Source organism: Pongo pygmaeus, chromosome 15, assembly GCF_028885625.2.
Source record: "Pongo pygmaeus isolate AG05252 chromosome 15, NHGRI_mPonPyg2-v2.0_pri, whole genome shotgun sequence".
In the NCBI taxonomy this organism is placed as follows: domain Eukaryota; kingdom Metazoa; phylum Chordata; class Mammalia; order Primates; family Hominidae; genus Pongo; species Pongo pygmaeus.
In genome coordinates this window covers 54,063,535-54,076,747 of record NC_072388.2, presented here as the reverse complement: position 1 = coordinate 54,076,747, position 13,213 = coordinate 54,063,535, and the positions used below count along the sequence as shown (strand labels likewise).

General features: G+C 40.8%; 1 protein-coding gene across 1 annotated transcript in view; it reads left to right on the top strand.

Moving 5' to 3' along the window:
• Positions 1-13,213, top strand: part of ATG14 (autophagy related 14) — a 46,163-nt gene that overhangs the window by 10,986 nt on the left and 21,964 nt on the right. The window contains exons 2-4 of the mRNA XM_054447680.2: positions 3,385-3,447; positions 4,833-4,875; positions 10,250-10,331. Of these exons, the coding sequence (XP_054303655.1) occupies positions 3,385-3,447; positions 4,833-4,875; positions 10,250-10,331 (188 nt within the window). The remainder of the gene's footprint in view (positions 1-3,384; positions 3,448-4,832; positions 4,876-10,249; positions 10,332-13,213) is intronic.

Below are 13,213 nucleotides of genomic sequence, written 5' to 3'. Positions count from 1 at the left end.
TTCTCCTGCCTCAGCCTCCCAAGTAGCTGGGATTACAGGTGCCCGCCACCACGCCCGGCTAATTTTTTGTATTTTTAGTAGAGATGGAGTTTCGCCATGTTGGCCAGGCTGGTCTCGAACTCCTGACCTCAGGTGATCCACCCGCCTCGGCCTCCCAAAGTGTTGGGATTACAGGTGTGAGCCACCGCACCCGGCCCAGTTTATTTTATTTGTAGGAATTTCTTATAGAGAAACTTAAAAGCCTATAAAGGTGCACTAGGCTATTCACTTGTATCATTACTGATCATAGTGAAAATTTGGAAGGAAGAATGGTGTTCACCTGTAGAGGTTTATATAAATAAATTATATGGTGTCCATCCAGTTCAATGCTGTGTACCTATTAGTGAATTAGATCAATATGTTCTGGCATGGAAAAAGAGACCAAGATACTTTATGTGACAGCCGCAATTTGGAAGACAATCTGTGAAATATGGATCCCCCTACACACACTTTTAAAAACTATATATATAAAATATGTATCATTAAATTTGGTTTGAATATAGTGATACTCTATTTTTCACCTCTTGGAAGCTGTATTGAGAAAGCACAGACTTGTGGAATGAATTTTTTATCTCCTTCTGTGAGTGGTGGGATGGAGACTGCAGAGCCTGGATGAGTGACTGAGTGAGCATTTGCAGCCCTGACCCACCCATGTGGCTTGGTATCATTTGCTCTTTAGCTTTACTGACACCACCTATTTTTGATTTCTTTCATGAAGGAGGACGTGACTCATGAAGTATTAGGTTGGTGCAAAAGTAATTGCTGTTTTTGCCATTCCTTTCAATATTTGATACACTAGGACTTATCTTTTGTTTATTATTCCTGCTGCCATCTGTATATTTGTAAGAGTTTGTTTCTTTCGTGTTTTTAACAAAGTCCAAGAAAATCACCCAGCTCACTATTAAGCTAGACACAGTTGTCTGTCTTCCCAGTTTGTTTTAGAGCAAAGTGGCATTTTTACAACAGACCTCAAAGGAGAACTTTTATGGCCTCTGAAGTCAAGATTTTATTTTCCCTGTCAGTCCTTTGCATGGTTTGAGATTGCTAACTAGTGAGTTTGTTATTTTCTACATTATCAGAACATAAATCACCATGTTGTCTCAGTGATGTAAAAGTAAATACTATATTAGTCTCTCCTTTTTGATACAAGGAAACAGAAGCATATAACAAGTGATAGGTCCAAGAATTCACAGTCAGCTGCAGGAGAATTTATAATTAGATTTCTTAGTATTCTGGAGGATGCCTTGTTCTGTGTTCCAGGTACATAGTAAATGCCTGATAGACTGATTGATGAATCTATGGGTTCATCCACATTCCACATTGGTTTCTGAGTTTTCTAATACTGTTTCACGCCGTTGCCACCTTACTGGACATTACAGTGATATTCAGTAGAACTTTCCACAATAATGGGAATGTTCTGTATGCACACCATCCAGTAAGTCATATGTGGCTGTTGAAATGTGGGTGGCAGTACAACTGAGGAACTGAACTTTTAATATAATTTTAATTAATTTAAATTTAAATAGTCACAATATAAGTATATAATTCTGTCACATATAATATTGCCTATTGCTTTTTCTGTTTATGTATATTGTGCATTTTCAGTGACTATTAAATTTGTTAGGGTCATGATTAGACCATTTTATTTCTTCCTCTTAGAAGTAGATATCTTGGGGTATGTTTCAAACATGGGGTTACAGAAATAGTATTTTAGAAAGACTTCTTTGTCCAGAATATTTTTAGGTCTGTTATGGCCTGTTGAATTGTTTTCTTTTTGCTGGGAGATAGCCAAAAGCCTATTCTTGAACACCACATCATGTTACTGCAGCACGAGTCATTATCCCTGCTCCCTTGAAAATGGTCAGTGGGTCACGTTCACTCCACAGTCAGTTGTATGATGTTAGTCATACAATTTTTTTTTTTTTTTTGTCCATGCCCTTATTAAGCAGCAAGCCACATCTTAGGCACTCAGTAGCCATATGTGGCTGGTGGCTACCACATCGAACAGCACAGATCTAGAAGACATTTATAGAACACTGCCCAACAGCTGTAGAATACACGTTATTTCAAGTACGCATGGAACTTTCTCCATGGCATTCCATATGCAAAGCCATGAGACAGTCTCAAGTTACAAGATCAAAATCACGCAATATATTTTGTAACTACATCAGAATGAATTAAATTAGAAACAGTAACAGTAAGCTACCTAGAAAAGCCTGTATATCTGAAAATTAAACAATATGCTTCTAAATAATGGATGGGTCAAAGAAGGATTCTTATGGAAGATTAAAAGTTTCAAACTAAATGGTAATGAAAATACACCATATCAAATCTTAGGATATAGCTAGAACAGTGCATAGAAGGAAATTCAAAACTTCATGTGATTATATTTAAAAGGAATAGAAGTTTAAAATTCACCTGAGTTATCACCTTAAACTGCAAAAAAAAAAAACAAAAACAAAAAACAAAAAGCCCAAGTAAGTTAGCAAGAAGAAAATAAGGATAGAAAACTGGCAAATAGAAAATAATAACTGCGGCCGGGCGCGGTGGCTCACGCCTGTAAGCCCAGCACATTGGGAGGCAGAGGTGGACGGATCACCAGATCAGGAGATCGAGACCATCCTGGCTAACACAGTGAAACCCCGTCTCTACTAAAAATACAAAAACAAAATTAGCTGGCGTGGTGGCGGGCGCCTGTAGTCCCAGCTGCTCGGGAGGCTGAGGCGGGAGAATTGCGTGAGCCCATGAGGCGGAGCTTGCAGTGAGCCGAGATCGCACCACTGCACCCCAGCCTGGGCAACAGAGTGAGACTCTGTCTCAAAAAAAAAATAATAATAATAATAACTGCATTGTGATACCTCTTCTTTTTGATAACTTTTACAAGTAATTTTTAGCCTATGATAACTAGCAATAAAATTAGTGAAAAAAGTGTACAATTTTAAAAAATTTATTATAAGGAATCAGTTTATAGGAGAGAGCAGGATTGAATCCAGATTAGTAATTAAAATTTGTTTTCTAGTGACAGCATCAATTTCCTTGAATTCAAATTCACTTTAGTGTTCTGATGTACCTGTTTTGACAAATAATTTAACCTGGGAGGAAGATATCTGTAGACATATTTTATAAACACAGGAAATAATTTTAAAGTTGAGGATTTGAGCTTAGTTTTAAAAGAACCAAATGGTTAGCAGTTGTGTGCACCCCGTTGAGAAGCCGTGTATTTACTATCAGGACAATGACATTTTCACATGACTCTGCAAAATGACTGGTTCTTGGGAATTCGCATAGTCTCATTGAACTGAAAAAATGAACATTTAAATAAGACATTGAATTTTTTTGTTACAGGTTTGTTGACAAGAAGGAAAGGTTAAGCCGACTTAAGAGCAAGCAAGAAGAATTTCAGAAAGAGTGAGTGTTTTGTTTTGCCTTTTAATTTGTGGAGGTGATCTAGTCACCATTTGGTTGAATTCATTGCTGTGGTATGCACATATACGGATTGCTAACTTACTGAATTTAGGATACAACCTCTTAAAGTGTAGGAAAGGAGTGCATCTGGGAGAGGTAAAGCAGGAGAAGTTAACAAGTTTCTAGAAAATACTGGCCTCAGATGCGGTGCGTGGTACACAGTAGATACTCAATGAATCACATCCCTGGCACTGATAATTGATGTGTGGGTCCAGGACAGTCAGCATGATTAGTAGACTTAAATTAGTGCTGGTGGCTCCCATAGGATGTTACTGCTTCCGTTTACCTTTCTTCTTTTGTCCATGTCAGTACTTTACAACATATGGTCTGCACATTACCTGTATCAGAATTCATTAGCTGAGATAATGGCTAAAAATTCAGATCCTTGGAATCCTATCCTCAGAGATTCTGATTCAGTAGATCTGGGGAGAGGCCTAGGAGTCTGAGGTTTGTTTTTTTTGGGGGGGAGTGGTGGGAATCTGAGTTATTAACAGGTACCCCTGATGAATCTCTGACCCCCTAGGATTGAGAATTGTCCTATAGAAACATCTGGTATAGAACCTGCTCTCTAGATGCACCCTAGAGGTTTGCATCTCTGTGCCTTCATTCAGTTTCTCTCTACCTCAGTGCTTTTCCTCTTCTCTGAGCACGCCCTGCCCAACTCTCAAGGTTCTAAAAGGGTTGTCTCTTTTGTGGCACCTCCCCAAACCATGCCAACATGGATGTCTCACACCCCCAATGAAAACAGTTAATGCTCAGGCCAGTGATTCCCAAAGTGTGACCCAAGCTTCTCTAGAGTCTGCAGTGGTCTGATAAACACATTCATGAGCAGTTTAAATCTACCAGGATATTCTGTATTACAGAAACTTGCTTGAATTTATTTAATTCTGCAATTTCCCTAACTTACTCAAACACAAAAACTTTATTTTTCCCATAGAACATTTTATTCCATAGAACCAATATTTGGAGATAGTGGCATGTATCATTTCTTTGGGAACTATTAGATCATTAATTCTCTTGTAGCTATTGCTGTGAATTATGATGGATGGCAGTTACTGATGATGACTGAGGACAAAGGCTAAGACTGTTAGATTTATTGTGGACATTTGTAGAAAGGCTCTTAGCAATATTCAGAACTACAAAAGGAAGGAGATGAAAAAAAATGCAGAGAACAGGGAATTTGGAAAACACTTTAAATGCTAAGTCCCATTTTGATATTTCTAGCCATTTCTAAGAACTTAATTTTAAAAGTGTTTGATTTTACGTTTTTGAACTTCACAGAATTTTATTATTTTTAAGAGCTTATTTTCTGTCTCTTTTCCTTACAGAGTGTTAAAAGCTATGGAAGGAAAATGGATAACAGATCAGTTGGTAAGTTGTAATACATGTTCTTTTTACTTGAGGCTACATGTTTTTAAGTTGGTAGAGCTTATAAAATTATTTTTAATTAAAATTTTTAAAAATCGTATTCAGCAGTCCTCTACTTAATCCACTTGTAGCGTGGCCTTCTCAAATATTTCATCTAGATACCAAAACTGGGGTATCGGCAATTAATTATGGAGCCATTGTAAAGGATAATTATGAAACCTGAGGTGTTGACATAGAAAAACAAAAATAATGGGCTATTATTCTTTTTTGCAAAAATTATTTATCATACACACTCCAAATGGATTAATGATTAAATGTGTCAAAGAAAATATGGGTGGCTATTTACATAATCTTGGAGTGGGGAGAACCTTTATAAACCATAGAGGAAAGCATTTTGACAGATTATATAACAGTTTAAAACTTCTGGCCAGGTGCAAGGGCTCATGCCTGTAATCCCAGCTACTTGGGAGGCTAAGGCAGGAGAATCAGTTGAACCCGGGAGGCAGAGGCTATGGTGAGCCAAGATCGCGCCACAGCACTCCAGCCTGGGCAATAAAGTGAGACTCCCTCAAAAAAAAAAAAAAAAAAATTTAACAATTAAAGAGTTTGGGAGAGGCATGGCAGCGGCCAGGCAGCCTGGCTTTGCTGAGGCTCTAGATGCGCTATGCCTCGCAGGCACTCGGCACATGCCTTCCCTGCAGCCGGGATGCCCAAGAGGAAGGTCGGCTCCACTGAAGGGGCCACAGAGGAAGAGCCCAAGAGGAGATCGGCACGGTTATCAGCTGAACCTGCTCCTGCAAAAGTGGAAACGAAGCTGAGAAAGCAGCAGGAAAGGATAAATCTTCAGACAAAAAAGTGCAAACGAAAGGGAAAAGGGGAGCAAAGGGGGAAAAGTCAGAAGTGGCTAACCAAGAAACTGAAGATTTACCTGCAGAAAACAAGAAACTAAAACTGAGGACAGCCCCTTTGAAGTGTCAGTGCCTTTTTTTAGGAGGTGAAATCATTCTCTGGTTGTTTACTTTTTGGTACAACCAGAAGACAGTGTGGGATATTGAGTGATGGGAGGCTTTGACTGTCTTGGGTGTCAGCTTAGCATTCCGTAGTTGGGGGGTTAGTTTTTATATCCTATAATACCAGGCATACTAAATGGCACTATGGAGTCACAGTCCTGCATTTAATGTATTGAACATTTTTAATTACTTCTGTTCCCATGTTGTTTTTTAGTAGAACTGTTTCCTAAAGAAAACCGCTCCTTGATGATGGCTCTCCCTGTCAGAATTTCGTGCACTCTGTGAGCTCTTTGGTCGTGGTAGTCCTGTTTTCCTAATAACTTTGATACTGTGCTGTGAAAGATTGAAAATTTGAATATGTAGTGTACATGCTATTCAGTTGTGAATTGGTGGGACATACGTAACAGCTTATCAATGTGTGAAGATACTGGTACTTGATGACCTCATAAGGAAAATTTGCTTCCAGATTTTAAGCTGGAAAGTCACTGGAATAACTTTAAAAAAGAATTAAAATACATGGCTTTTAGATTTTGGGTATGTATATTAAGAATTGGGTACAAATTGAAATGTCCATGTACTGATCTTCAGCACAACCAGTGAAATCTCAATTATGAAGGAAAAAAAGGGCCAGGCGCGGTGGTTCACACCTGTAACCCTAGCACTTTGGGAGGCTGAGGCAGGTGGATCACAAGGTCAGGAGTTCGAGACCAGCCTGACCAACATGGTGAAACCCCGTCTCTACTAAAAATACAAAAATTAGCCAGGCCTGGTGGTAGGCGCCTGTAATCCCAGCTACTCGGGAGGCTGAGGCAGGAGAATCGCTTGAACCTGAGAGGCAGAGGTTGCAGTGAGGCGAAATCGCACCATGGCACTCCAGCCCGGGCGACAGAGTGAGACTCTCAAAAAAAAAAAAAGAGCAAGGAAATGCTCATGAATATAGAAATTTATGGGTAAAAAAAGCTGATTATAGCATAATGGTAAAGCTAATACATAAATAAATGTTCATCAATCAGGATGAGATAAAAAATTATACAGAGCTGGGCGCGGTGGCTCACGCCTGTAATCCCAGCACTTTGGGAGGCTGAGGCAGGTGGATCACAAGGTCAGGAGTTCGAGACCAGCCTGACCAACTGGTGAAACCCCATCTATACTAAAAATAGAAAAATTAGCTGGGCGTGGTGGCGCACGCCTGTAATCCCAGCTACTCGGGAGGCTGTGGCGGGAGAATCACTTGAACCCGGGAGACAGAGGTCACAGTGAGCCGAGATCGTGCCACTGTACTCCAGCCTGGGCGACAGAGCGACACTCCATCTCAAAAAAAAAAAAAAATATATGATACTGTGTAGTTGTTAAAAAGAATGTGGTCAGTCTACGTGCTGTGGAATGATGTCCAAGTTGTATTTATTAATGGAAAAAAAAAGTAAACTAGGATAAAGTATGATTTCATTTATGTGAGTATTTTAAATATAAATATACTCATAAAATCTGCGCTGGGTGTGGTGGTGCATGCCTGTAATCCCAGCACTTTGGGAATCCGAGGTGGATTGCTCAAGCCCAGGAATTGAAAACCAGCCTGGGAAACATGGCAAAACCCCATATCTACAAAAACAAACAAAAACCAAAAATTAGCCAGGCATGGTAGTGTATACCTGTAGTCCCAGCTACTTGGGAGGTTGAGGTGGGAGGATCACTTGAGCCAGGGAGGTCAGGCTGAAGTGAGCTGTAATCACGCCACCATACTCTAACCTGGGCAACAGAGTGAGACCCTGACTCAAAAAAAAAAAAAAAAAAATCTGAAAAGATACACATTAAACTTTAATTTTAAAGGATTACCCCTGAGAAATGGGATGGAGTCAGGCTAACAGTCACATTTTCTGTTTTTCTTCTGTAATGTGTAATTTTTTTTCACAACAGTAAACATTATTCATATATTTCTTTTTTCTTTTTTTTTTTTTGAGGCAGAGTCTTGCTGTGTCGCCCAGGCTGGAATGCAGTGGCGCGATCTCGGCTCACTGCAACCTCCGCCTCCCGGGTTCACGCCATTCTTCTGCCTCAGCCTCCCGAGTAGCTGGGACTACAGGCACCCGTCACCACGCCCGGCTAAGTTTTTTTGTGTTTTTTAGTAGAGACGGGGTTTCACCTTGTTGGCCAGGATGGTCTCAATCTCCTGACCTCGTGATGAGGAGATCACGAGGCCACCCACCTCAGCCTCCCAAAGTGCTGGGATTACAGGCGTGAGCCACCACGCCTGGTCATATATTTCATTATACTTAAAATTTGTGATAGAAGTGAATTTTGCTTATTCTCTGAATGTTTTAGTAAACAAAACATGTTCTGTGGAAGATTTTCCTGAGTTCTCTGTAATGTTTCTAGTTTTTCTATCTAAGACTTCACTATTCATTTCTAAAGACTCTGTTACCTTTTAAAATTGAGGATAGGTCATATCTGATATATTTCTGAACCCCTCAGTCCCTGTGGATCTGTTTTTGAATGTCTGACTCTATTCGAGATGTTAGAGTTTCGCTCACCATAACATCCCTGTAATCTGTTCCGTATCTCTTAACCATCAGACTACTTAGATAATTGTAACACTATGAACATTTGAGCATTGTTTTAAGCTTTTAATTATTCACTTTTACAGAGGCATTAGAGAATAATCATTCTTTTTAACTAACTAGTAGAGCCCTCTTTTTTTTTTTTTTGATATGGAGTCTTGCTCTATCTCCCAGGCTGGAGTGCCATGGCACAATCTTGGCTCACTGCAACCTCTGCCTCCTGGGCTCAAGCGATTCTCCCACCTCAGCCTCGCTGGTAGCTGGGACTATAGGTGCATGTCACTACACCTGGCTAATTTTTTGTATTTTTGGTAGAGATGGGGTTTCGCCATGTTGCCCAGGCTGACCTCGAACTCCTGAGCTCAAGTGATGTGCCTGCCTCAGCTTCCCAAAGTCTAGGATTACAGGTGTTAGTCACTGCACCCAGCCATAGATCCTATTTTTATTGATCCTTTGTTCACTTTAAGGCAGGGGTCCGCAACCCCCAGGCCACGTATACCTGTATACCTACTGGGCTGTGGCCTGTTAGGAACCAGGCCATACAGTAGGAGGTGAGTAGGGCAAGAGCATTACCGCCTGGCTCCACCTCCTGTCAGATCAGTGGTGGCATTAGTTTCCATAGGAGTGCGAACTCTATTATGGACTGCACATGCGAGGGATCTAGGTTGTGCACTCCTTATGAGAATCTAAAGCCTGATGATCTGAGGTGGGACAGATTCATCCCTGTAAATCATCTGCCACCCTGTGCGTGGAAAAATTGTCTTCCACAAAACTGGTCCCTGGTGCCAAGAAAGTTGGGGACCGCTGCTTTAGGGGGTGCTGAACCTAACTCCTGGTAATATAAAGAGTCAATTTCAGTTTCATATAATTTTCTGAGGCTTTTCAGGAAATCTTACTTGAGTTATGCACTGAAAAAATAATGTTTTTTGCCATTTTTATTAACTTGCAAGTACTGTTTGCTTATTGGGTGAGATGACTTGGTTACGTTAACCGTCTCCTCAGTAACCAGAACTAGAGGTTTGGAGCCGCACGTCAGTAGGACTCTGCGTGATGATGCTTGAGTTCTGTATCTGCACTGTCCAGTCCATTAGCCACTAGCCATATGTGATGTCAAACATTTGACATGAGGGTGGTGTGAGTAAGGAACTGAATTTTTGATTTTGTATGATTTAAATTGAGTTTTAAGTAACCACATGTGGCTAGTAGCTATATAGATAGAGCGGGTTTAGAGAATGTCCTTCAACTTTTTTCTCTTTGCTTACTGATACATACAAAACTATGTGAATTTCTTTCTCGTAATTTCCCTTTCCCTTTTTTTTTTTTTTTTTTTTTGATGGAGTCTCACTCAGTTGCCAGGCTGGACTGCAGTGGCATGATCTCGGCTCACTGCAAACTCCGCCTCCCTGGTTCAAGTGATTCTCCTGCCGCAGCCTCCCGAGTAGCTGGGATTACAGGCACACACCACCATGCCCAGCTAATTTTTGTATTTTTTTTAGTAGAGATGGGTTTTCACCATGTTGACCAGGATGGTCTTGATCTCCTAACCTCGTGATCCGCCCACCTCGGCCTCCCAAAGTGCTGGGATTACAGGCGTGAGCCACCACGCTGGCCTAATTTCTCTTTTCTCTGCATTGAACTAGAAAAACATCGTTCTCTTTTTCGTATGTTCCATAGTTACAAAAGCTGTAACATAAGGTCTTTTTCATCATTATGTTTTCTGACATATCTGAAAATAAGCAGTGATCCCAGGTAGATAATCATATTAATCATAAGAGACTAACGTTTGTGATATTTATTACATGCTTTTTTCAGAGATGGAAAATAATGTCCTGCAAGATGAGGATTGAACAGTTAAAACAAACAATATGTAAAGGAAATGAAGAAATGGAGAAAAGTAAGTAATTCGTGTCCTTCCTTCCAGCCCTAGAAAGCGCCTATGTGGAATTTCATGGGATTAATAAACTAGAGGGACACAGAAAGGAAGGGAGGGGTGAGGCAGTGGCAACTTGGAGAATTTTACTACTCGCCTTCATCTTTCCTTGTAAAACATTTGTATAGGAATTTTTAAAAATTAAATACACAATTATAGAGGTCTTAAATAACCAGATTCTTCTCTCAATTAAAAAAATTGGCCAGGCGCCGGGCGTGGTGGCTCACGCCTGTAATCCCAGCACTTTGGGAGGCCGAGGCAGGCAGATCACAAGGTCAGGAGATCAAGACCATCCTGGCTAACACGGTGAAACCCTGTCTCTACTAAATACAAAAAGTTAGCTGGGTGTGGTGGTGGGTACCTGTAGTCCCAGCTACTCGGGAGGCTGAGGCAGGAGAATGGTGTGAACCCAGGAGGCGGAGCTTGCAGTGAGCCAAGATTGCGCTACTGCACTCCAGCCTGAGCGACAGAGCCAGACTCTGTCTCAAAAGAAAAAAATAAAAAAGTTGGCCAGGCACGGTGGCTTATGCCTGTAATCCCAGCACTTTGGGAGGCCAAGGCGGATGGATCACCTGAGGTCAGGAATTTGAGACCAGCCTGGCCAACATGGTGAGACCCCGTCTCTACTAAAAATACAAAAATTAGCCGTGCGTGGTGGCAGGCGCCTATAATCCCAGCTACTCAGGAGACTGAGGCAGACTTGCTTGAACCTGGGAGGCAGAGATTGTGGTGAGCTGAGATCGTGCCATTGCACTCCAGCCTAGGCAACAAGAGCAAAACTGTGTCTCAAAAAAAAAGTTAAGGAATGTATGTTCCCATTTGCCTTGGCTAGCAGGAAGCTCAGAGTCTTAACTTGGTACTCACTTGTAATAATTATTGGCTCATGCCAGAAGCACAGAATATTGTTTTTTTTTCCCCTTAGTGAGTCTCTACATTGTAATCTGTATTAATTTTACATCATATTTGTACACTTTATACTTTATCATAGGTCGTTGTCAAAATGAATTCTCTTAGAAGTCCTACATCCTTAACCCATTTCCCATTTGCCCCAAGAATACTCGTATTTCTAATCCTAATGTAACATCATATACATTTCTGTTACATTAGGATTAGAGACAAGTTCTGTTTAGAAATAACTCCAAGAACAGTTTTTATATTTTATTTTCACATTGAAAATCAGATTTACTTCAGACTCAAAGAGCATGTTTATGTAACATTAAATGAGTGCTGGCAGCAAGCTGCAGTCCATGAATTTCTGAAGATCACTGTTTAAAGTTTAGAATGAGTCACCATCAGACCTCGTGAATCCCTTTTCTTGTCTACTCATTGCTTCCAGAAGCAAGTCTTTTACAGTGGCATGTAATGGTGTAAAGCTTCCGTTGAAAACATTTGTCCTAATAAAGTGCTCACGTGGAGTTTCACGGGATTACTAAACTAGAGAATTAGGGCAGCACAGTGAACAGTGCCCAGAACTATACAGAACCTACTGTCCACCCAGTCTTGCATGCATTCTCCAAAGGCTCTGGTTCAGTAGCAACATCAAAACCCATGCCTTAACATTAGTTCATGCTCTCCCCATCTTACCATGATATTCAGGGCTTTGCCACCGGGCATCTGGGAACCTCCTGAAAATTGCTGAATTTACTGATCCTGCGTGTTTCTCTGATGAGCATGTTAAAAGCTCTGATCAGCTCTTTTTAACACATTCCTAACTCCCAAAAACAAAAACAACCACCACAAAGAATTAGACATAGATCTAAAGGAGTGGACCCTATAACAGTGGTTTCCATCCCTAGCAAATCATCAGTCACCTGGTGACCCTTTTAAAATCTAAAGAGAGAACCCTAGGATCTATCCTGGACTTAGGAAAATGATCACATGCTTCAATGTGATGGCAATGTCAAATCGCCGTGTTGAAGAAAAAAGCTTCAACGTGCTTACTCTGTATTTCTGTCCTCCTCTCCTTAGGACTGGTAACAGTTTACAGATGGGCCCAGATCTAGACGCCACACTTTGAATAGCACTACTCCAGGTGGTTCTGATGACTTGCCAGGGTTGGGAACTGCTGCTCTTTTAGAATGTACGTGTCTCCTTCCCACCCTCTAGACCAGACTTAGAAAATTTGCAAACAATTTTAAAGGTGTTAATGGATTCCAGAAACTATGCTTGGACTCATGCTTAAGAGCTTGTTGTTGTTGAATTATGACATGTAGTCACAAAAGGGCACAAATTATAAATTGTAGAGACTGATGAATTATTTCTCTAGAATCTTTTGACTTAAGGTTTCATGATATACATTATATGGTATAATACAGATATAGGGCATAGATAGGGAATTTAGGTTATATGCAATTGCAGTGTTGAGTTGATCTGTGCTGTAGTCAGAGTAACTTATCTGAAGAAGCAAGAGTAGATTACAGATACAGCACCAAACATTTTGATGTTTATGGGGAGATGGTAGGGAGAGAGGAGGATGACTGCCTGCTGAGTCTGCACTGGGTGCAGATGAGGTGACTGATGATTTCCTGCCACCTGCGAGTGGTCATGATAATACATTTGAAATGGATCCTCCCCCAAAAATCTGACCACTGTATGACTCAGGATCGTGGCTGGATAGATTCATTTCAGCACTTGTAAAGAGCTTGGTAAAGATAATGAAAATAAGTTAGCATGTGATGGAACCAAGAGACTGAACCTTTAGGACATTCACATTAAGCAGGATGGCAAAGAGATGTTGTTGTTGTTGGTTTTGAGATGGAGTCTCGCTCTGTTGCCCAGGCTGGAGTGCAGTGGCACGATCTCGGCTCACTGCAACCTTCACCTCCCCGGTTCAAGCAATTCTCCTG